We start from the raw sequence: 22,404 nt of genomic DNA on the forward strand, positions 1-22,404 counted from the left end.
CATCTAGCCAGAGGGCCCTCTTTTATTTTATTTCGTTTTATTCTATTGTTTTACCTTCGCTGGGATCTCCAACCCAACAATCACCACTGACCTGCGCGTTACCTCTTTGGATGGTTCTTCGACGTGGGGACGATCCCATCACGAAACTTCCCCTTCATCTGATCATGTCCATCGGTCGCATTGTTGGTAGCGAAAGGTTTCCCACACTTGTGGTCTGATGATTGTAGAGCATGGAGAACCATTCATCTCCATCATCGTGTTTGGCGGGTCCGTCATTGCAGAATGTCCCTATTGTTGAGCTAATATTAGTCGTTTAAACGGTGACCCAACGCCGTCGGCCTTCATCACCACTCACAACCACCACCACCGTCACTACTACTAACTACTAGTATCGAACCCGGTTCATTTTCTGAGTTTATTTATTCCGGACAAGATGGGCCACGCCAGTCGGATTATGCTTCCTTCCGGCTCTGAGTCAGGGTGCTCAATAGGGGATAGTCCTGCACCATCGCCACGTGAAGGTCCCAACAGCTCAATCGCACCCGGCCTGGTCAGCTTCAGTAGCCTCGAATTAGTCTGGGCTGCAAGCGCCCCCCTGTCCCCTCGCTACTCCACTCTGGGAATGACGGGGTTAAAGGAGACCTTTGCAATTGACATCAGCAATCGTATCGCCCTAACCGGTCCGTCGATCGATACCAACACTTCTTTCGCGAGCCACGAGAGGAATAGACTCGGAGATGGCGGGCTTTGGGCTGAGAGCCGCCTGGGAAAACAGAAACAAGCTCCTATCATAGTGAAAGGACCGGTTGAGATTAGTTTACTCGACCCTACCCCCTCTCGCCTCCCTCTTTTTTCTCCCCAGTCACCATCGATTGTGGGAAATTTTAGGAGAACGTCGGTTCCAGCCCCAGAAGGCTCGAGGGCGTTGAGCGTCACCGCCAGTAGCATGAACCGAGTGAATGATTAACAAGCCCCCCGCCCGGTGATGCTCTGATTTGTTTCGGCTCATCTTCCTTCAGAGGCGGCGTCGATGGATTCGTTGTTGAATCCGCATGGTTTGGGGGCCAATTTCAGGATGCGAAGGACTCCCAATTCCCTGATTCGTATATCCAGGCGGGTCTGAGAAGCGTCCGCCGGGGCTAAAGTCAGTCCTGGCTGGATAGCTAGTTGCGAACGACGCCGTCTGACATACGTGGAGTCGTGCGAGATCGTCATGATAGCGAGGCATGGCCTTTTAGATCCGGAACCACATGGCGATAAGCAATGGGCGGTTCAATTAATTCCTTCCCCGGGGCGATGCATGCTTCCTTCCCTCATCCTCCTACCAGGGATTGCAGTGTAGGGGAGCAGGGGGAGCCGGGGACCCATACCACCAACCGTCTCCTCGAGGATTCCCTTCCCTCCCACGATCACTGAGAGGCTTTCCCGCGCGCAACACGCTGAGCAATAGGACCCGAACATTGTTTCGTCTAGCGTGTCTAGCCTCTGGCGACTGCATCAGGCTCAGAACTTTTGTCCTGTTCTTTTTTGGCCCCCACTGCCTTAGCGGCCGCCAGCCACGCTATGGATCCCGATTCTTACCGCTTCGGGCTGACAATGGGCCATCGCGTGTTTCTGGCTTCGTCTCCCCTTTCATGGCCCGGCTTTGCAGACCTAACTAGAACCAGGCGGAAGAAAAGAAAAAAGGGTCTTTCTGGATTATTCCGCCAGATGGCCCCCTCTTAGACACAGTGATGCGCCGCCCCCCAAGCAGAGCATATGCCCACTTACCGTTTTTCCCATACGCCTTTGGGGGCATGATTGGATACATCCATCGTACTATATTCTGACCATGCTCAAACGCAATGCGCTGGGGAGATCGACAGGTTTCGTTTCGAAAGGTTACCTTCTGTGACGACAGCTTGGCGCATCGCTGCAAGCTCACGGATCCTCCTGTCAACTCCAGAGGATCGCTGTAATCTCCATAAATCCTCTCTGGCTATTATCACGTTCCCGAGGCATTCTTGACCCAGGTATCAGCATTTCTTACTACGACCCTTTTTCTTTCTCTCCCTTTTTCCTAGTGTGGGTTGAGATGATCGAGGAGCGAGAGGGACCAGCAGATTGGGTGCGAGACGATGCAGGGACACAGAAGGACCAGAAAGCTCACCACTTATTCTTCCAACATGGTCGGGGCTGTAAGATCCGAAGGATCGCGAATATTGCCTGTCCTGAAAACAGCCAACGGTGAAACGGTGGTCCGAAGGTGCTAGGTTACTTGTGATGAGGTCAAGGTTGCTGCTAAGGGAGGCGCTTTGGCCGACACGGTCAGACTCAGACCCGTGGACCGGCCCTAAGCAGGCTACCAATTACCAGTTACGTGACACGTTTATTTGCGCCCCTCAGAGTCCGGAGCATGGCGAGCGCCCGATTGTCCGATCCTGTGATTGCCTTGACCGCCACGGAAATGATCGGCCAGGATCAAGAACCTCGCTCTCTCACGGGAGGCAGTGGATGTAAATTGGATTAACCGCCCGCTCGCCGGACGCTCGAGTAACCGAACAAATCCTCCTCGAAGGCACTGCACTGCTCCTTGATCCACCTTTTTCCAAATTCCTGTTCTCCTGGGGGAGAAAGGCTGAGCAATAAGTGCTGAAATGAGTCTAAACCCAAGGTCAAATAAATTAAGTCGCCCCTCCAAATACCGCGCTGATGGAGAAAGAGAAAGGGGAAAACAGAGGGAGGGGGAAAAAAAATAATAATAATAAAATAAAATAAAACTAATAAGGGAAAAAAAAAAATATACATTAAATTCCCTAGGTGTCACGAGGAATCTCAGTTTACGACCCAAGGACATGATTCCTATTGACCAATTTCCTCCGTCCGTTTAGCTTCGCTGCCTTGCTCCACCGGAGGAAAGCCATGGGCACTGGCGGTTGACACTTGGACTGGTTGGTTGGCAGGCCGGCAACAGCGTCATTGAATTATGGGGCCCGTTCTCGGCGACCGCCATCCGAAGCGCCTGGGATCTTTTCCGCTCTTCACGGTGCCTGATCCCCTCGTGGACGTCGTGCGGAGACAGGGAGAGAACTGTGCACAGTCCAGCGCTTCGATGTCCGCCGCAGCCAGCTGTCGTTGGGGGATTTACTCCCTCCTGGCCCGGGGGACCACGCAGGCTCCTAGTAGTCTGGGAGCACCCGGCGATACGCCTGCATCCCATCACCAGCATCGGAGAGGCTCTCAACTACAATTTCTACTTTTAACGCCCTTCTGACTGTCAGGCTAGCCAGGATCCGGCGATCGGGTCATAAACTCCACGTGCTGTGGCACTTTTATTGATCCTGCTAGGATTCCGCATGTGGCCGAGATGGGAGCCGTTCGAGGTGGGTAGCCGGCCACATGGTTGAGGTAACACCTTAAAACAAGTTAGCACTGCTACCTTGTCTCCCAAATACTACCAATCTGATCGGGTTTCTCACTAATAACTACTAAGACTTGCAGGGGTTGGTCATAGTCTACCGGGATGAGTAGGGAAGCGAAGGAAGGAAGGGAGGGGAGGGGGTGAGAAACACTTCCACGATCGCATGATCTGCTGGCTCCCTGAACGGGCTTCACTAGTTCCCTTTTTTTTTAGATTAAGAAGCCTCTTCCTCTCGACTCTTACCAACTACCCCCTCCCCCCAATCGAATGACCAACTTTTGCCGGCCGCAGTTCAACTCCAACTACTCCGTACTGGATACCCATTCGACCCCTCTTTGTCTCCTGGACTAAAGCTGCTCCCCACGCCACCCACATGCCTCGGACGTACGCGAGCTTTAAGCGCCAGGAATGAGCGGCTGAGAGAATTTACGCCATCCACTTTTGGGGTGCTAATGAGCCTCCAGCAAGAAGCGCCGTACGATCGTGGCATCGCCAATCCAAATTCAAGTTTTTTCGGAATTTCCTATCAGCAGACAGTCCTGACCCGCCACCACCAAATCGTGCGCCTTATCTCAGCCAGCCTTGTCTCCCAGTCTGGGTCCTACCACTCACAGGCAGGGAACTAGAGTCGCTATTCATCAATTAATTTCATTCTAAAAGAAGAAGCTCTTTTCCACTGCGACCCAGAAAGGGCAGTCCCAGCCAACCCAACCAGAGCAAAGCGCTAATGCCAAGCAGACAACGGCGGCAAACCGTACCCTCCAAGATCAGCGACGCACGTATGAACCAGCCTGTAGGTACCAACATGCACGACCAACCCATCTGTCTACCCTGCATCACGGACCACCCAACTGGGGAGCCAAGCGCTCGGTTGATGTGATGTATATACCCATACTAGTAGATAACTAGCTAGCAGAGATGCGTAAGTCTAGACTCTTGACGTGTCTGGAACATGGTCAAAGCCCACCACCGCATTCACAGATTTGACTGGAAAGAGGAAATGCGCCAGGCTCCAGCCAAAGGTCATTGAAGTGTGTAATAAAAACTCAACGGACCATGAAATGTCAAATGCATAATGTCCAAGCCTCGCTTTACCATTCGTTTGGTTTTACTGGACAAAGTGCAAAATAACCCCTCTCTCCTCCACCTCCCGGGTCTTCGTTCGGCTTGATTACTTTTAAACGCCTAGCTACTTGGTACATTTGTAGACTAGATAACTAACTAACCACATCAACTAACCATGTAAGTAAACTAACTAACTGACTAGTTAGTGATCCAGTCTAACATACGCACGATTTCGTCATTATAATCTTCTCTCTTGTCTCTCTCTCGCCCTTGGTCCCTCTCTAATGTGGGGATGTGGTTGGGTTCAGTTCTGGACGATTGCGTGGTGGGGTAAGATAACTAACGATGCCGCACAGCCATTCGATCTTTCGCTTTTTCTTTTTCCGAGTTGTGTTGTTTCTCCGGCCGGGAACTGCATTTCCAAAGTTCCACTGCGAACGGTTGGAGTGAGACATTGGGCCGACTACTTTGGCTGATACTTAGTCGAAAGTTTGATTGATTAGTCCCTTTTGCTCGTGTATAGACTGATGAATAAAAAAATAAAAAAAGAAGATAAGGATTAAATTCTTCCATGTCAATGAACCCGAGTAATAGTATGAATCATGATTAGTTATGTCGCACTCATAATGCGTGTGCGGGAAAGATATATCTTGAGCTACTGCTAGTCACATTACTACTACTAAGCAATAAATACTAGTACTGGCTACTAAGTAACCAGCACTGTGCCACAACATGACGCATGTCATTCTGGCACTTAACGTTAGTAACTGCACTGCTGCTATGACTACTTAGCCACTTCACAATTTCTAAACTGAACTTGCTCTAGCGACAACTATTCAACACTACTACTACTACTAAAACAATCGCACTCCATACCCAAAAAAGCCATGAAACCCTCCCCCTTTCCCTACAACTAGTCACTCACTAGTACTCAATCAAACATGTCAAATCCCATTAATAGTCCCAATACCAAAACAACCCCCCAACAAAAGTACTTACTAACAACAACAACAACAACAAAAAAAAGCAAAGTAAACGATCACCCTGCCAAGTTGCAGATCAAGGCAAAATTCTGAACCGCTTCTTGCCCCTGGATTTAACTATAATAAACTCATAGCATACGTATGTACCCGATCTACTATATATTGTTTCGCCGAAATAACCCCGAAAATAGAACAATGTCGGTTTACTCGGGCAGCATGATTGTCAATCATTAAAGTACAAGGAATTGCCGAGCCGTCGAATGGGGTACGAGGTTTTACGCCGTAAATTATACCCTTGTTAACTTAGTATGAAACGGGAGAGATAGATAGTGGTTGACTACTACTGCTAGTTCGTTAGTGAGTTAGTGGCCTAGGTGAAGGCTGAGGTGAGCTGAGTAAGACGAGATTTGTGATTTCCGATCTTGGTTTATCTCGGGAATTTGGGACTGATTAGGTAGGCTGGATGTTTGGATTTGGGGGCGGATTTTCGTTGGTAGCTTCTTTTGGGTAAGTATTGGTTTGAGTCATTGGGATGTCAGTTGAGGCAATATGTCACTAATTGGGAGATTGGCCGGTGTATAAATACTGAGGTGGATGGCGTGACTCATTATTCTATGAATGTGAACCGTGTATATATGTCTACTTAATAGTGAGAATGAGATGTGGTGCTGATAACGAGTCATATGATTGGATTCGTGATACTTTGAAACAGTAGGCAAGTATCAGCTGCGCGGACAGCAGTTAGGAAAGTTTCATGCTCCTTATACAAAGCATAGATAGCATTGAGTCTTGTGTTACGCTCCACTTACACTGTATTGCTACTATAGTTCGGTTGAATTGTTCTCTTAATAGTCCCCAAGCGCCATGGTATCATAATCGAATAAATACACAGATATAGTACAATATAGCTTCCCCATACTGTCGACTGATTGATAAATACCACGCCTCGTACTGAGCGGCCACATCAACTAGACTGAAACGACTCATTCGGCTTTATCTCCTGTTCCCGGGGCCGCATTTGGTCGACAAATGAACCTAGCCGGATAGAACTCCGGCGATATATATGCTTGAAGAACACTTTCGTCGGCGGTATACAGCTGACAATGAATACGACCCACATTTCGGTTCTATATTTGGTTATTAGAGATGGTATCAGAGATGTCAAGTATTACTCACTGATTCCAAACAATGACAGTCCCAATCTGTTCTACAATGTCTGTTAGCTCTCATCTCGCAAGCTGATGGACAGCAGTCACTCACGACTCGGGTCGTGGATTTTGGTGAGAACAGTCAATTGAACTGTTTTAACTATTGCACATGCCCCTGCTCTACTCTGCGTCAGTACTAAATCATCCAGTAAGAGGAAAGGTGCAGTACACGACGCCAAATCCCATCAGTACGCAGAGACCGATCCGGGTCGCTATCGAGAAAGCGTGGACCCGTGCAAGGAAAGAAACTGGGTATAATGCTAGTGCAAAATCGCAAAAAGCAGACCAAGCTGTCAACGTTAGACAAGAACCCATGAAGCGAGAGGACACACTCACGCCCTTGAATATAGCCAAATATCTGTATACGGCCGCGATAAGGACAACTTCCCTTAGCATATGCCTCCCACAGCATCCTCCTCGGCGAGCATTGAAGCATCATCAGGATGGCAGCGATACAATTCAGGACGAGGTTGCTGCCTGCCACAGACCAGAGAAAGATGCTTCTGGCTTTGGTCTGATAGCCTTGGACTTGTTCGAGAAATGCGACAATGGTAAGCTTCCCTAAACCAATCGCAACGAGGGCAATAAGCTGGTTGACCCAGCCATAGAGTAGTGCCATCTTGCTCTGATTGAAACTTAACATGTCCTGCGGTAGGCCGAGCCCGTATGTAGCCCCCACTGTAATCATCGCCATGCTTGCAGCTCCCAAAACCTGTCATATCAATATGAGCAGCGATATTGCAAGGTGGAAGAGGTACTTACAAATGTGACTATGGCCAAATAGCAGTCCATTGTCACGTTATGAATCAATTTGGAAGCAGCAACGCCTCGAGCGATCATGAAGATGATCGCCAGTCCAAACTCGGCCCATGTCACAATGAAGAATGGCTGGCCAAAGCCATTCGGATGCTCGTCGCTCATTGACTGTTAATTGTGAAGTTTGCTAATTTGTTACGATGGCGCGGTCGCTGCATATCTGGTATAACTAAGATCAACATGAGTTGCTCAGCTAGTCGGAGTTTGTTGATGTGGAAAGGGGAGTGGCATTGCTCAACACAACACAATCCTGAGCACCCGCCACGACAAAAGGCAAGCTCCCACTATCTCGTTATCTCGTCAATCGAGAATTGGTAAGAAGATGAGGATTGTGACGAACCTTCCGGTGGATCCCAAGTTAAGATAGCTGCAGTTTGGGTTGGCTGTCAGGTGACGGACCGCCTACGTCAACACCCAGGGTTTTGGGTTTCTCCACAATAGCTGGAAGTTTCTTTTGGAACTCGCTGTTCCTGGCTCCTGGGTGAGATCTGATATCACTAACGCCGATCTACAGATACAGTGCAAGGCGAGCCTCCTCAGCTGTGCCTTGTAAACATCCGGGTGGGCCGGGAAACCCTGTTGACATCATCGCGGGTGGGTATCACAGCACAACCTCGGAGCTACACACTAGATTGCCATGATTGCCATCTAGTGTTCGATTGACAACCTAGTTCCTTGTGAATAGTCTCTGCAATGGTGGATAAAGCATATTCACGTCAATAGTAGCGATATGTCTTGAAAATCACCGTATACTTCACCGTGCCTATTCCGAAGAGCAAAGGACCTTCCCCGGACTTGCCCTGTCATGAATTGTCCGAGATTGCTATGATCGCTTTCTCTTCTTCGCAGGAGTTCCTTCTTGGTCATGCCTGCTGGAGTGCCCCTCTGGAGAGATAAAGAATTGCCCTGAAGCTGATGTAGCTCTCTTACCGATGCCCTTTGTACCAGATCCCCTCTGAAGTGCCTTTTGAAGTGCCTTATTCTGGGAATAGTGACAGAGAAAGGCGCACATGCATATAACAACGTCAGTCACGATTACCTCTCCGCGAAGTCCGTAATCATGAAAATGAGCAAGGATCATTGGCCCAATCAATCTGCCGCACAAAATGAAGAGGAAACAGGTAGGCAGTGCGGGTGTGCGCTCCCATATGGCCTTGGCATAACAAGGACAGTAGTACCTAACCTTGTCGAGCGTCGTTGGTTCTGTCCACACTTTCCATCCTATCCGAAGACATTCCTGGCAAGCAGCATGACTGGAGTCCCGCCGTGAGCATTCAGCTTTTTTGCAGTTGAAATAGAACGATGCCGTTTTGTTAGCGGTGAACCATTCGAGGCGCTCGGACCAGAAAGGCTTCAGCTTGCTTTTCTCGTCATATGGCTCGTGTTCTACTAACCACCGCGACCAGCGTCCGAGGACCTCAGAGGCAGTAGCGTTTGAGCCATAGAAGTACTCTCGATGCTTGATACCGTCACCGGGGCATATGAAATTGCATCTCAAATTTTGCAGCTCACTGTGGGCCAGTCTTTCTAGTCGTTTATACTCCCAGATAGGCAATTTAGGATCCTGTACTAATTCCCAGTCCACGTATTTGCACTGTTTGTCGAGCTCCTTTTTGCGAACTTCTGGCCGATCCGTCGATCCAATCTTGAAGCGCTGACACTCATCCTTACTGTCCCGGTAAACGTAAGCGTATCCCTTATTATTTTCGTTGTAAGATCCCCGAATGATGTTGTGCATGCTGGAAAGAATAGCCTCTGTCGTAACCCCTGGCTTGTCATCTTCTGCAGGACTCTGGACCTGCTCCTCCACAGCATCCTGAAATACATCATTCACCCCTGGCGAAATGGCATCGCCCACAGGGCCACCACTGAATCTTGGAGCCTCACGTGATCGGGGTGGTGAAGAGGGAGAGCCGGCCATTAGTCGCCGCAGATGGTTGGATTTCTGGTTGGCTTCATCGGATTCTAATATGTATTGTTGTACTGTTCTAGGCTTCGGTGATATGAGATTTCTGGGTCGTTCCGTATGCCCAGGTGAAGGTACAGACGCCACTCTTCGGCTGGATTCCCGCCTCGCTGTAAATTGTACAGAAGGGCTCCGATCCCCGGAACTTGTAGGTCGAGCGGGTGCACTCGCAACAGTTGCCACATCGTTAGGCGAAATGGGTTCAGCGACCCCGTCATTGTCGTCTGATGTCAAGCATGAAGATAATGAAATGCTTCGACGAAACGGAGGAGTGGAGAAAAACGATGTCATAGTTGTCTTTGTTTCGAGAATCTAGCGTTAAACTTTCGCACGTAGGCAGATCACACAAAGAGGGACTGTGGGGGATTCAAATAGATCAGCAATGACAGGGATTAGCAAGGCAGATTCAAGGTAGACCACTGAATATGCCTATGAAAATCAAGAGGAGTGTTATCATGCGGCTGTGCTCTGCTCATCTCTTACATCCCTCACCCAACCCACACACAATAGCGGCCTCCCCTCCTATAGCCTTGCGCCAGTGTAGCGTGCTTTACCCTAAAAGTGCATTGCATCGCTATATCATGCAGTAGTCTGAGCCGGGTAGTGTTAGCGCATTGCTTAGTTCGTTTGGATCACCCATATTTAGACCTGTGGGCGCTTAGGAATGTGGCTTATCTCGAAACAAGGAGGCGGAGACATTTCCCGGTTGAACCCGATCGCATGTATACCTGAGGATCTTGAGTACACTATGGTTTATGTGCTGTGGGACTATGCTGAAAATCTGTTGCTTGAAGGTGGCATCCTTGTGTGGAAGATGTAGATTCGGATATGTGGAGCGCTAAATAGCAAGACAGGTGCTGCCTCAGAGGTGTTCAAATCTTGGGGTCGGACTGTTTCCCCTCACGAGGTGTCTTAAAAAATGACTCGCGTATGCAGCCTAATGTGGCTGGACACGCATGCTAAACCCATCGTTGCTTAGCCTTAGACCATCCGGACGACGCTAGTCTGGGGTCCCCTGCTATTGTCTAGTCGGTGCCACATCTCAAGGTATCATATAGCAGGCAAAAAAAGACATGTTACTACTAACATTGCAGCCTGTATTCGGGACAAGTGTAGGAAAGGCACCTCCGAAGTATCCAGGGCCTTGACCATGAGGCCCGTCGTAAGCCTTACATCCACTAGTCAGGGAATATAGAGCTAATACTGAACAACCCGGCTTGAAAGCTGGAATTTTGAAGCAGATCGATCATTCTGCGCTATGCTTTTGCTATAGTCATATCAAAACGTATCGACGTGGACGGCAAGGGGTGGCATCAATGACGTATGTACTCCCTGCCTTCGACACCATCCTTATAACAAACTCCTGAGTGCACCCATTGAAAGTCATTTGTATCATTAAATTCGGTATATAGCCAAGATGGTTTTCAGACGCTATAGACATGGCTATAAAAGCAACGAGCGTGGGTTCTGCAAATATGGGAGTTACTAAGGATTCTTGCTGAAGAACCAGGGTCTTTGATTAACATACCACATCACAGTGCAAACACAGCAGTCGCATTCTTCGTCTCCGCAGTCGCAGCCGAAACAAGGCTTCGAGACTGTCTTGATAGGTCGCTTAATGGAAGAGCCAGAACTGGAGGAAGGAAGGGTGAAGTTGACAGCGGAGGAAACGGCTGAGGCGGCCATCGTGGATTAATTCGGGGATATAGTATGTAAAGATAAAGATAGTAAATTGATGAGATAGTCAGCTCAATACGATAATCGTACTTCACTTGAGAAGAAGAAGAAGGGATCAGGAACCAGACCAGACCAAGAACCAGAGATGAGCCAAAAGTCGAGAAAGAAGAGCGAGACGCCATCAACGTCACTGACCAGCTCAGGACCCACTAGACCCTTCTGGGGTTAGCCGAGCCGATCAGCTCAGGCAGCAAAGCTCCACCGCCATCTCCACTTCCCCTTCAACTCTTTCATCCGTTTACTTCATACAACTTTCCTCTCGGCTCCACGCGCAGTAATTGGTTAAATTGCGGGACACTCTATAATATCAAAGCTTTTGCTCTCGGTTATCCCCAATACTCAGGCTAGGGACTGCGTCTCCTGTGTATTTCGGGCAGGTATCGATGAAATTATCCCATCTGGACGGCGACAGCATCGGGGCGGTGCAGTACGGCTCGATACCCAATTCGTCCAAATGCCTATCAAGCTGCGACATCACACTATCGCACGCTTGGCACTCCATATCATATTGGGATGCTCTACTGAGCCCCAGCTGCTCCACATACCAACTTGAGTCGTTCCTCACCGCTCCGGCTTCATACAGCGCCAGAAAATTGGGATCAACACCCGCATCAACGGCTGCCTCATGTGCCATCCGTTGGCCTATAGCCAGAAGCATGGGGCGACAACGAGGTAGAATTAGCCTGTTATATTCAGGAGTCCTATGACCTTTGGTCCTCTTCTGGGACTCTTTCATCTCTGCAATGAACCCTGCCTCGTGCCGTCCCAAAAGGGAGTCTGGCGTCTTAGCATCGGGTATCCTGAACCGGCCATGAAGCAACTCAGTAGCAGAGCCTATAAGGCATCAGCATGAGTGTAATTTGTGAAAGCTGTAGAATCACTCACGAATGGAATGGACTAAGATTTCTCCTTCTGCTGAAGCGCTAGCTCGAAGATAAGTCTAGAAGGGCCGTGTCAGCCACCTGTCAAGGTTCGAGACATACAAGAGGCCCGGCTATACCTCCATCTCCATGAGACCGTTGATAGGAAACATTCCCCTGGAACCACTTCTTTCGTTCAATTGTTTGAGACTTTCACTCCCATGCTGAAGGAAAACGACCTTCAAGATAATACTAAGCGCATGTTTGAGTCCAGGGCCGATAGAAGGGCTTTTCTGTTGCTTGATAACCCAATCCGCAAACGGGGCTAGTACAGCAACCTCAGCTAAAGCGTGTGCAATGGGTAGCTGCTGAGTTCTAAAAGAGATAATTGGGACCCTTTCCCCTTGAAGGCCTTCCTGAACTGTGCGACGCTGGCTATACCTGCCCACAGTAAAAGCGGCACCCTTCAGAAACGGAATGACCCATAGACTGACGATTAGTGCACCTGTGCTCAGCCGATCGATGGCAGTGAGGTACTGATCGCGCATGTTGGAAGGTCTTGCAAGGTCTCCTAACATGGGGGTTGGCGGAAGATGGACATGATCGAAGGTTGTAAGGACGAAATCGAGTAGCCTTCCGGCTCCAGGAGCTGGAAGACCCCTGACATTGTTAACCAGGTATTTGGTGCATTTAACGGGTACCAACCATGCTTTAATTCCCCGATACATCTGTCGCCCATCATTAACCGGAACAATGAACTGTCGGGTGCCTCGGTCCTCTCCTTCGACTATCAGGCGCGCAAGGACAAGCGCTATACGTGGTATCCCTGCTGCAAGAGGTGCGGAGGGCGGCATGAGCCTATTTATCTTAGCATTCTTCTGCTCAAAGGTGGACTGTGATACAATACTTTCTTGCGGCAGGCGTTGGTGTGTCAAGGATAAAGCTGCCATCAGACTGCCAAACGGCAATAGTCTCGAGATTCCTCGCATCGCAGCCGTGTCCGGCCTCCGTCATCATATAGGTAGTACTACTCACAATCACATCAGCATTGTCTATGCAGCCTATTCAACGATCACATACACAACATCGAAATTGAATATTTGCCTCAGTAACGGCTGAAGGTCCGGCCGCTGCGGAGCCAATGATGCAATGGTCCCTCCCACCAGATTGTAATGAACGCTGAATGCGGATTGGGCGGCTATATCCCGAAGTATGATACCATCAGTGTGTGCGCGCCTGAATTTCGGTGTGAATTGGAGAACATCATCTGGGGTCAGCTCTGGGTGATTGTCAGAATGTATAGATAACCGAAATGCAACAACTGAAGACCTACGCCAGAATCGAGCAAAGGCCCTGGCCCGGAGATACGTGCGTTCCAGATGCGCCTCCCTAGGGCCATCCTCATAGTAATGTTTAAATAGGTCTGATGACAGAAGGTCAACTGTAGATGATTGCATGATTGGATAATATGATAGGAGAGCCGTGATCGGACTTCGGGTAGCGAAAAAAAAGACAGAGCACTCCATGGACTTTTCCACTCAAACACGACGTACTAGCCGGTCTTAAGTAGCGATTATATCGCAGAGCTAGCGACCCGCCCACTTTCCGCATATCAAGTATAATAATCGACATCTCCTTGATATTACAGTTATCAGAACCTATGCAATGCTATATCCGCGCAAACCAAGTTCAGATCGGCCAACAACTTGGCTTAGAGTTTTCCTGGCCGGACTTTCGGGTATACAACAAGGAATACACCTATTTGGTAAGCCTTCCAACAGTGTAAGCTTTGGTACCTTCACTGTCTGTCCAAACTCTGGTATCCACAGTAACCCTAGCCCGAGCCTATAGCTACCAGAGCTAACCCGAGGTGCCGCCTCTTCCGCTTGATGATAACCTTCAGTGTAGCAGCTGAGACGCTGACCAAATGGCCGGTACATCTCTCTGGGTGAGCCTGAGACAAAGGAGATGCTAAGTTGGTCATACCAATCGTGTGGATATGTTAATTGCTCCCTGAAGAGTCTTTTCTAGCCAGATTCCGGACTACCCTACCAGGAAAGCCAAGAAATCCGTCTCATAAAGAATCTACAAATACACGCACATCAGAGATGAGGCTCTCGGTGCAATCAGCCATGACTTAGCAAACCGCCTTACAAACAATCCTTCCAATCATCGAGACAATTTAAGTAGCGTCAAGCTAAGGTAAAAAGCGAACCGAGGCGCCGACAGAGTCCTCTCGTAAGACAAAATTATTGGTTGTCCCGTGAATGTAGGAGATCTATGGTGATCAAATAGTTGATTCGGCTCCCAATTCAATCACAAAGAATGCTTTACTCTGGAGCAGCGCAGGTAAACACGCCCTTTCCAGAACCGCCGCGGTGGTTAAGAATCTCGAAAATAAGAATTAATATTATAATATTAGAGATAAATCAGAGACAGGACAATCTATAATATCATCAACACTGGTATAAATACAGTCTCCAGTGTCACCAAGCTAATAATCAAATTAAACAGGTTTAACACCTCCAGTATCAAAGTCTTAGGCGTGTCCCACTTGCCCTCACGCACCAGCAAAAATCGCATCAGCGCGGAAAAGTAGAAAGTAAAGCCCGAGATGAAGAGCGAACTGAAGATAGACAGCAAATCCGAGAAGGGAATGACCTCGGCAATCACAAACGCCACCCAGGTGATGGTGATCAGTGCCAGTATCTCTATCTAATATCAACAATTTCTAGCTAAGTACACTTGTGTGCCTCATTCCCGTCCTCCCCAAACTTTGCAAATTAAAGCTCCTCTTCAATTGCCGTTATGCCTGTTCAGGACAACAAAAGCCAAGGCTTCTGGCGTTTAAGAAGCGCCTACTATTTGGCCAAAACTCTTCTCCCACACATTCTTCACGAAGACAACTGGGGTTTGCATGGCGATATAATAAGAACGTCAGTAGTAAGTCTCTGTCTAAAAGGCGCTTATCCAATGTGGCTCCACGGTCAGCTCTCCATATGTGATATGGGGACGCAGAGAGAAGTACTGTTTACGACCTTCTCTCGCAGTATCCACCTGGGCCTGAAAATTTTCCCTTCCTGGTCGTTAAATGTTGAGAGTCGTCTGTGTAGTAATTGGAATAATGTACTGTGGCCTCTGTGGACCAAGAGACTGACTAGAGGCTTCGACACTGAAGAATAGCCCTGTACCCTGTGTAGCTTTGCGGAGATAGACAGAGCAGAATGAACTGAGCACGTCGATTGGGGCGGTAGACGTTGTCAACTTTGACGACAGCAAAGCCAGCAGCCAGGTCCCATCTGTGGTGAGTCATTGCGAGCGGCTCACACTGAAGTACTGCGTACGAGAAAAGAACATGAAAGAGACAATTTTCTAGGGCCCGTCCTTGCGCTTGTTCAACGTAGAAGGCTCGGCAATTCAGTTGTGAAGAGACTGTGTGCCAACGACGACGAACTCGATGCCGAAGCTCGGGTCTGGCCACATCGTCTCTTTGATGTTTAGTGGAAGTGTGACCACAATCTGGATGTCTTCAAGGGTATTGTTTCAATATTTACTGTCAGTGCTCAGAAGAATACAACTGGACAGGGTAGTGCTTCAATGGTGGGCGTTTTATGACGTGCTAGCTTTTTTCAGTAATCAGTAGCAAATAGAAGGAATCAGATTGAAATAAACATACAGGAATTGGTTCCCGATACTGCAAGCATAGCATATATAGCCGAGACGCATCTGAGATCCAAACCGTTACTACGACCTTGCCATCTGATAATTCGCATGTTTTTTAGAGATCCTTGAGCTCCATTGTGAGTGCTTTCAGATGGCGTAGGGTAACAGATGGCTTCTTTCTGGCCGCGAGATGTACGGGGAAGAAATCCAGCTGACTACCTGGGCTGGTGTCATGCTGGTCTCGTTTGTCATGTATTAAAGCTTTCAATTCTTTGGAAGAACTAGAACAGTGTATGGAGGCTCTTGATTGGCAAGAATGATGACTTCTTCAACATCCTCGTGATATTGAACTCTTCCACTAGAAAGGCATCCTTCAATATCGGCTTGATGACATTTGACTCGTTATGCGTAGTCAGCTTATCGAAGATGTTGCAATACCCATCTTCATTCTCATTCTCGGGGAATTGTGGTCTGCGGTGCACGAATGTGTATTCTAACCCGGCTCTATACGTCTCAAGCAGTGGTACTTCGTTACTTTCCGATGAATGTACATCGGAGAGGTTCAGGTAATCACATCTTAGTCCACGTTTCATGTCCTCTGATGTAGGACAAAACAGTAGTTACAGAGGTCCTGATCTGGGTATTAGAACAGCTCTACTTCGTAAAACCGTGAGCTTTTCATTTCCATCCTTGAAGAACTTGAACTGGAAGTGCCAGTAAGTGGTTCATTGCAGCGAAAACTACTGCGTGAGTCGCTACCAGGACAAGTAGAGTTGGCTTTCCTCTTAGCCTGAACAAAGTGGAAGTAGAAAAGTCTTCTTTTTCTTTCTTTGTTGCATTATGACGGGAAATCTGTGGAGTGAGCAGGGGCTCTGCCGCGATTGGCAACTTCGTTTCGCGTGTCCGGAGGTCCAACCACGATGAAAAAGAAAAATGTTGGAAGCAACCGAGTGGTGTTTGAAACTGTTATCGCTGTGTCGACGCCGTTCAACACACAAAAAGCAGTGCCTGTCGAATCATTTGGATGTTAGTATGCTGTGAGTGTATCGCGCCCGCTAACGCAGCCAAGACATCTCTATTGGGGTTCCTGTATGGATCAAACCAAGGGGAATGGAACCGCAGATGATAGTACTCATTATCAATGCGAATATATCATAGCCTCGTAGATCTCTCTTTATGCAACGGCTACTAGGGAGTGGTATGAGCGGTCACCTGGTGCATGCAAGGTCTTGCCGCGTATGAGATATGCACAACCACTTGCTGTTGTTGGATTGCTGGTTGCATGATCTCGTGATCTTTTGCAAGATTCTTTTCGCGAGCTTGAACAGACCGGTGCCAAGCTCAAGCTTCGCTTGTAGTTGAGTTTGCTATGTGATCCTCCCATGCGGTGGCGCCTCCACGAGCCATTGTTGAAGTGGTAAGAATTGGATCCCGATATGAAAATGAATAGTTCATAGAAAGTTCGTGTAAAGTATGAAAGTGTGCAGCCCAGCAGGATCACATGCACGGAAGCGATCAAGGGTCGAGGGCTTCAACCACCCTGCGGAGAAGACGCATGATATATTGGAGTGAACGGAAGATTCGCCTATCCTGGCCTGTGTCCTCGGATTTCCGACACACTTTGTCAAATATTTCTTCGTTCCAAACTCCAGAGAGATTTCTGATTGCTCGGAGCGTCGCTATTTTGCTGAGAGGGCTCGGAACGGAATAGACTTTGACATCAAATTCGTCCAATTGCTATTGGCATCTTCATTGCAGTGCTGAGCTGCATGTATCAGTATTTAAACCCATGCGCTCCGCTGTGAGTCCGCTCCTGGTGGCAGAAGCTTGTGATTCCTTCGAGATAAGTACACCACTTTCGAAGGGCTTGTTGACTGTCTGAAAAGATGCATGTATACCGAGAGTCTGGTCTCGCATGGCCTGTCTAGCAGCAATGGGTCTCTAAGCAAGAATTCAGTTCAATGGGTCTATCTTACTCAAGACCTGATCTCTCGCAGGATGGCACGATTTGACCGGATGGAGCGGGTAGGCTGCATATCCACAGGAATACCTTAGTGATAGTAGGAACTGTACTATGTGCCCCAGGTATAGTGGTGTGACTGATGGTTTTAAAGTAAGCGCCATTCTCTCAACTGAATCTGCCAGAACCTAAAGTGTCTCTGAATGAGAACAAGGAAACGTCTTTGACAGTATATGGTCTGGAACGTCTTATAAGAAGGGATGCTGTAGATGACATCTCAAATGACTCCAGGATCCCCATTTTACCCGGTATCGACGGTTCTTGTCCTCTCCCTGTGAAATACGCGTTTAATAAAAACACCAGAGTGTGCTTTTCACATCATTGAAGCTGATGGTATCTTTTGGACAGGTTCCCAAGAGAATCCGATCTGCAACTGTAGATACCCTGCTTCAACATCCTCGTTCACACAGGCACTTCTATTTTCTCCAACTCGTTAGTGAGTTCATTATCATTTGGAGTCAATCGCTCCTCTTGGTCTTTGAAGAACCGGGAAGATAATTCGACATGATACCATAACTTGTGGTAGAGAAACAGATCCAAGGTCACCTCAATGGGCATATTTGCTCAGGCAAACAATGACCCGCAGTGGCCTACAGAATTCCAGTCTTTGTGGCTTCTTGCATCGTACGCAAGAGCATTGACATCAAGGTGCGTGTGTCACTGCCGGTTGCAAGATTCAAGAGATCCTGCTGGTAAATATTGGGTAATCCAAACGACCAACCCCCCTTGATCCCAGGGAGCACAGAATTCTCACCTGCTCTGTCTGATGAGTTCGAGACCAACATACCATAGTGCTGAAGCTGTAAGCCTTCAGCCTCGAAGTATTGGGTCCAATCTTGGCATAACAAGTGCACCTGACTGATCTTCACGGTTGATATATCTCTCGAGGATTTTATCGAAGCAGTAAACGCGGCATTGAATGCATCGATAACCGCATCATCGGCATTCGTATTCGAGAGTGGCAAGCCACAACCCTTCCATCTTGAAAATGACCGGGAAATTATTCCTTCTTTGGCTATATTGTATATTGTGCTATACAGCGACGGAGTAATGTTTCGGAAGATGACTGCATTGTGTGATGAGCCCTTTATCCGTGTAAGCTGCATGTTCAGCTCAGACACAGACGATTACCAATCAACGGCGGAGCAGATAGGTTCTGACCAAAATCCGGTACTTTTATACCAAGAACAACAATTTCCAGCACTGAAAAGCGCGATCCAACGCCTTGCCTGGACTTCCCCAGCTGCATAGTCGCCAGGTCAGCGGATCGCGGTCTGGTTCTGATGACGAATTTTGTCTTGTACTCAAGATGGCCAAATGAAGGCGATATGCAGTTGTGGTTGCTCTAGTAAGGGCCACACACACCCCCCGTTGTGGATGGCTTCTGAATTTCGGCTGTAACCACACTTATCGGAGAGGACGGTCTCGAATTGGCTGTATGAGATTTGTAGTAGAATTGACCGGCCGACTGCGACTGGTACGTCAGGATCGATTAGAAGCGAGGGCGCGATCTCGAAGTTGACGTTCATATGGGAGCTTCGGCTGAACATGGCATTGGGGACGGCCTGCGCTGTGGCAGTGAACATCTGGTCAATTGGGCACGGACGACAGGGGGTAACAGAGACGGCTATGTACCTTGCTGGATTTATATGAGCAGATACCCCCTTCTTTCTCTTCGTTATACCTAGTAATATGGTATTGAATGTCTCTGTGTCAATTGTTTGGAAGCAACAACGTTCCGTTTCTCTTTCGGATATGTTGACTGTAGTTTTCATCTTCATGGAGACTTTCCAACCTTTCCCAGTACGAGTAATATTTCCCCTGGTAGATGTGGAAAAACCGGAGAAGTATAATAGACAAAGTAATAATTATATAGAGGGAGTAATAAGAAAGCAGGCCTGTAGCTGTCTGGCAGATAGTAAGAAAGGAATTGATTGCTCTGAGAGGGGAAAGTTGGGGCAATTTATAGGAAGGACCGGGTGTATAATGGTGAATCAGAAATTCAAATTTCGAAGCCCTGTGAAAGTACGTTCGTACTCAGGGAAGAGGCGCAGATTGAAGGGGGCAGTATTCAACGATTGTAGAGTGATGGGAGGCGATTAGTGAAATCTGCAGTGAAGGTTTGATATATTCATTGTAGTATGTGCTTAGACTGTGAAATATGGAGGGAATTGGCAGCAGCTTATGCCATATTTTATACTTAATTCATCTGGCCCGTTTTCATAGGCAGATCAAAGGGGTATTAGCATCTGTCGAGCATTTGCTTGTCTAGATAGCTACCTTAGATGTAGATGACTCGGGGGCTTTATGGGGTTCCTACGGTCACATCTCTCCCTAGTCGGGACGGCAAGATCTGTTGATGTGACGGCTATCTCCTGCATACTTCGACAGTGCGGTAGTTACCGGTAGCTATCCTCGTCAGCTCCTTTTCTAAGCGAGAGATGATAACCCTTTCCACTCTTCAGCTTGCCGTTTTATAAGGTAGGATCTACTTATGAGAGAATGTAGACGGGGCAGACATCCACATGGCTAGAGCTTTCAAGAAAATTGGTTCATCAACCAACATCTGCTAAAGCAGAGTAAGATTATCAGAGTTATACAACAGCTAGAAGAAGTTAAAGAGCACTGATTTCGTACTACCTGCTTCTAGTTATTCCTATTATTTCAGCTACACTCTCACATCCAGTCCGAAGAAGCCACATTGGGATATATCGCTCTCCATCTACTCCGCGTAGCTCACTATATATCGCTTGGGTCTCGTTGAATTGACTACCTATTCCTTCCTGCAGAATCTAGCCCTTTGGGACTTTCACTTGTGCTTAGTACAAATCATCCTCGCTATCAATATATGAGCACTCATTCGACCAGTAATTGTCATAAAGCTCTTTGTCTGTAGCGTAGGTAGCGCCACTGAGGGCAAGGACTCGATTCAAGACCCACTGCATGTCTAGCAGCTCCATGGATGGAAGGGGGTGGCTGTTCGGATCGTTGGTAGTGAAGGTGAGAATGTCCCCCGAACATAGTATCTTGTCTGTGGCAATGCTAAACAGCATGGTTTCTTGTCCATAGACGTCTGTTCCGGAGAGCTTGCGAGGGAAACGACTGGGAACTTCGGTTGCTGAAACTCTCGAACGGTATTTACATACCGGGAGCCAGTAGAATTGCACCTCAAGTGACCTCCGATCCTCACTCGGGGACAGCGGTTTCAAAGCAAAGCACGCTTTTTTCCATAGTTTATGGGTCATGTCCGTCATACACAGCAAGTTTGAGCAGGCCCCTTTCCCTTCTAGGGCTCTAGCCTGTTTTATCCATGCATCGACTCTCTCTTTGCTCCAGAAACGGTACAGTTGTGACCAAAAATTCTGGGGTTCTTGTGCCTCCTTCATTCCCAGACCGATTGGGAGTATACGTGCGATTTCGACCGGATCACGGCAACCAGTGACCACGCAACTGGCATTGTCTCGCTCGGTACACTTGATAAAGTCAGTAAAAGATTGGCCGGGTCATATCACATGTAAAGCTGACTTACTAGTTTATTGGCTATATGAGTGGCTTCTTCTTCTGAAACACTGGGACGCTTTTCTTGGTCTAAAGCAAGCCGACGTTTCTTGGTTGGAGGCTCCTCGCTGTCTGTATCTGATTCTTCGTCTTCTGAGGCCTTTCCCAATTCTTCTTTGGTACGTGCAACCGCCCCTGATAGTGTTTAGCCTGAGCTTGTTTGCATGATATTTCTGTTCACTTACAGGTATCGATTACTTGTGTTTTATCCTCACTCTTCGAGAGACCGAGGTGCATACAATGAGTGAACAATCGAATCTCTTCACAGGCTCTCACGAGTTCTTCTAAGTTCGAGAGATCTGCAAACCACAGATAAGCCCAGGTGATCGAGTCAAGCTTGGTAGGCCTGGTAGCACATAACAGCTGTGCGATCAGGCCGTGTCGCTTTGCTTCACGAAGCTCGCCCGCAGGGCTTGGAATAGCTGCTTTAGCTTGGTTGGAGCTGTCCGCAGGGGCCATTATAGCCGCCTCGGCTTGGTTAAAGGCAGGATAGGTGGCTTTTCAATGTAACAAGACGTAGGATCGATTTCGTGGAGATCTAGAAATTCGATATCCCGAAAATAAAATCAAGGAACGGAGTGAGAAATACTGTGGACAATGTCACAGATAGCAGAGGTGGTGGTTAATCTAACGAGGTGCTTGACTATCACAAAACTGATAGATGATATTTTCGAAATAGAGAGCTGGATGGAGGCGGAATGATTGTGAGCTGGAGGAGAAGTATTTCTTGAGCAATCGATAGTCAGAATGATGTGATTATGAATGTGCACTGTACCACTTAGGACAGGTAATGAGCCTCTAATAGTGACGTCGTGGCCTGAGCGTGATTTGTAGGATGGCCGAGACAAATGGACGCCATATAAGTAGACTTTTCTCCCTTCCTTCAAGGGGCAAAACTAGTACTGCAGTAGCTTCTGTCAAGAGATGGTAACAATAGTTGGAACAGATGGTGAAATGGGAAATTCTGGATCGGTGTAATTCAGAGCCTCATTTTCATCGAAGGCTGGAGTAACTATATAAATATCTCTACGTAATGATATGGCCTCTATTGGGAGGAGATATGTGTAATTGACGTCGACAGGATCGGGTATGTCATGCGGAAAGGCGTCATGTATACCTAAATGACTC

At 48.0% G+C, this 22,404-nt stretch overlaps 4 protein-coding genes across 4 annotated transcripts; all 4 read right to left on the reverse strand.

Annotated features, from left to right (window-relative positions):
* Nucleotides 1-3,542: 3,542 nt before the first annotated feature.
* BDQ94DRAFT_138607 (uncharacterized protein) lies at nucleotides 3,543-4,411 on the reverse strand. The gene has a single exon (XM_026765265.1). The coding sequence runs from the start codon at nucleotides 3,888-3,890 to the stop codon at nucleotides 3,693-3,695; it is 198 nt and encodes a 65-aa protein (XP_026629144.1). The 5' UTR covers nucleotides 3,891-4,411; the 3' UTR covers nucleotides 3,543-3,692.
* A 1,876-nt stretch (nucleotides 4,412-6,287) lies between these two features.
* BDQ94DRAFT_121123 (uncharacterized protein) lies at nucleotides 6,288-7,962 on the reverse strand. Its single transcript, XM_026763770.1, has 7 exons — nucleotides 7,813-7,962; nucleotides 7,419-7,760; nucleotides 6,993-7,368; nucleotides 6,826-6,946; nucleotides 6,709-6,776; nucleotides 6,625-6,655; nucleotides 6,288-6,575 (listed from the first exon to the last, which is right to left on the reverse strand). The coding sequence occupies exons 2-7, from the start codon at nucleotides 7,575-7,577 to the stop codon at nucleotides 6,413-6,415; spliced, it is 918 nt and encodes a 305-aa protein (XP_026629145.1). The 5' UTR covers nucleotides 7,578-7,760; nucleotides 7,813-7,962; the 3' UTR covers nucleotides 6,288-6,412.
* Nucleotides 7,963-11,482: 3,520 nt separating this feature from the next.
* Nucleotides 11,483-15,348, reverse strand: BDQ94DRAFT_157704 (uncharacterized protein; the record flags this gene model as incomplete). Its single annotated transcript, XM_026768794.1, has 13 exons — nucleotides 11,483-12,009; nucleotides 12,061-12,115; nucleotides 12,176-12,695; nucleotides 12,741-12,893; nucleotides 12,943-13,062; nucleotides 13,116-13,314; nucleotides 13,369-13,564; nucleotides 13,901-14,062; nucleotides 14,251-14,313; nucleotides 14,526-14,529; nucleotides 14,600-14,766; nucleotides 15,021-15,111; nucleotides 15,227-15,348. The coding sequence occupies 13 exons, from the start codon at nucleotides 15,346-15,348 to the stop codon at nucleotides 11,483-11,485; spliced, it is 2,379 nt and encodes a 792-aa protein (XP_026629146.1).
* Nucleotides 15,349-20,537: 5,189 nt separating this feature from the next.
* Nucleotides 20,538-21,735, reverse strand: BDQ94DRAFT_185296 (uncharacterized protein; the record flags this gene model as incomplete). The annotated part of the gene is made up of 3 exons (XM_026774847.1): nucleotides 20,538-21,191; nucleotides 21,248-21,411; nucleotides 21,462-21,735. 3 exons carry the CDS (start codon nucleotides 21,733-21,735, stop codon nucleotides 20,538-20,540), a joined length of 1,092 nt encoding a protein of 363 aa, XP_026629147.1.
* Between the last annotated feature and the right edge of the window lie 669 nt (nucleotides 21,736-22,404).

Source organism: Aspergillus welwitschiae (assembly GCF_003344945.1).
Source record: "Aspergillus welwitschiae strain CBS 139.54b unplaced genomic scaffold BDQ94scaffold_7, whole genome shotgun sequence".
Taxonomy (NCBI): domain Eukaryota; kingdom Fungi; phylum Ascomycota; class Eurotiomycetes; order Eurotiales; family Aspergillaceae; genus Aspergillus; species Aspergillus welwitschiae.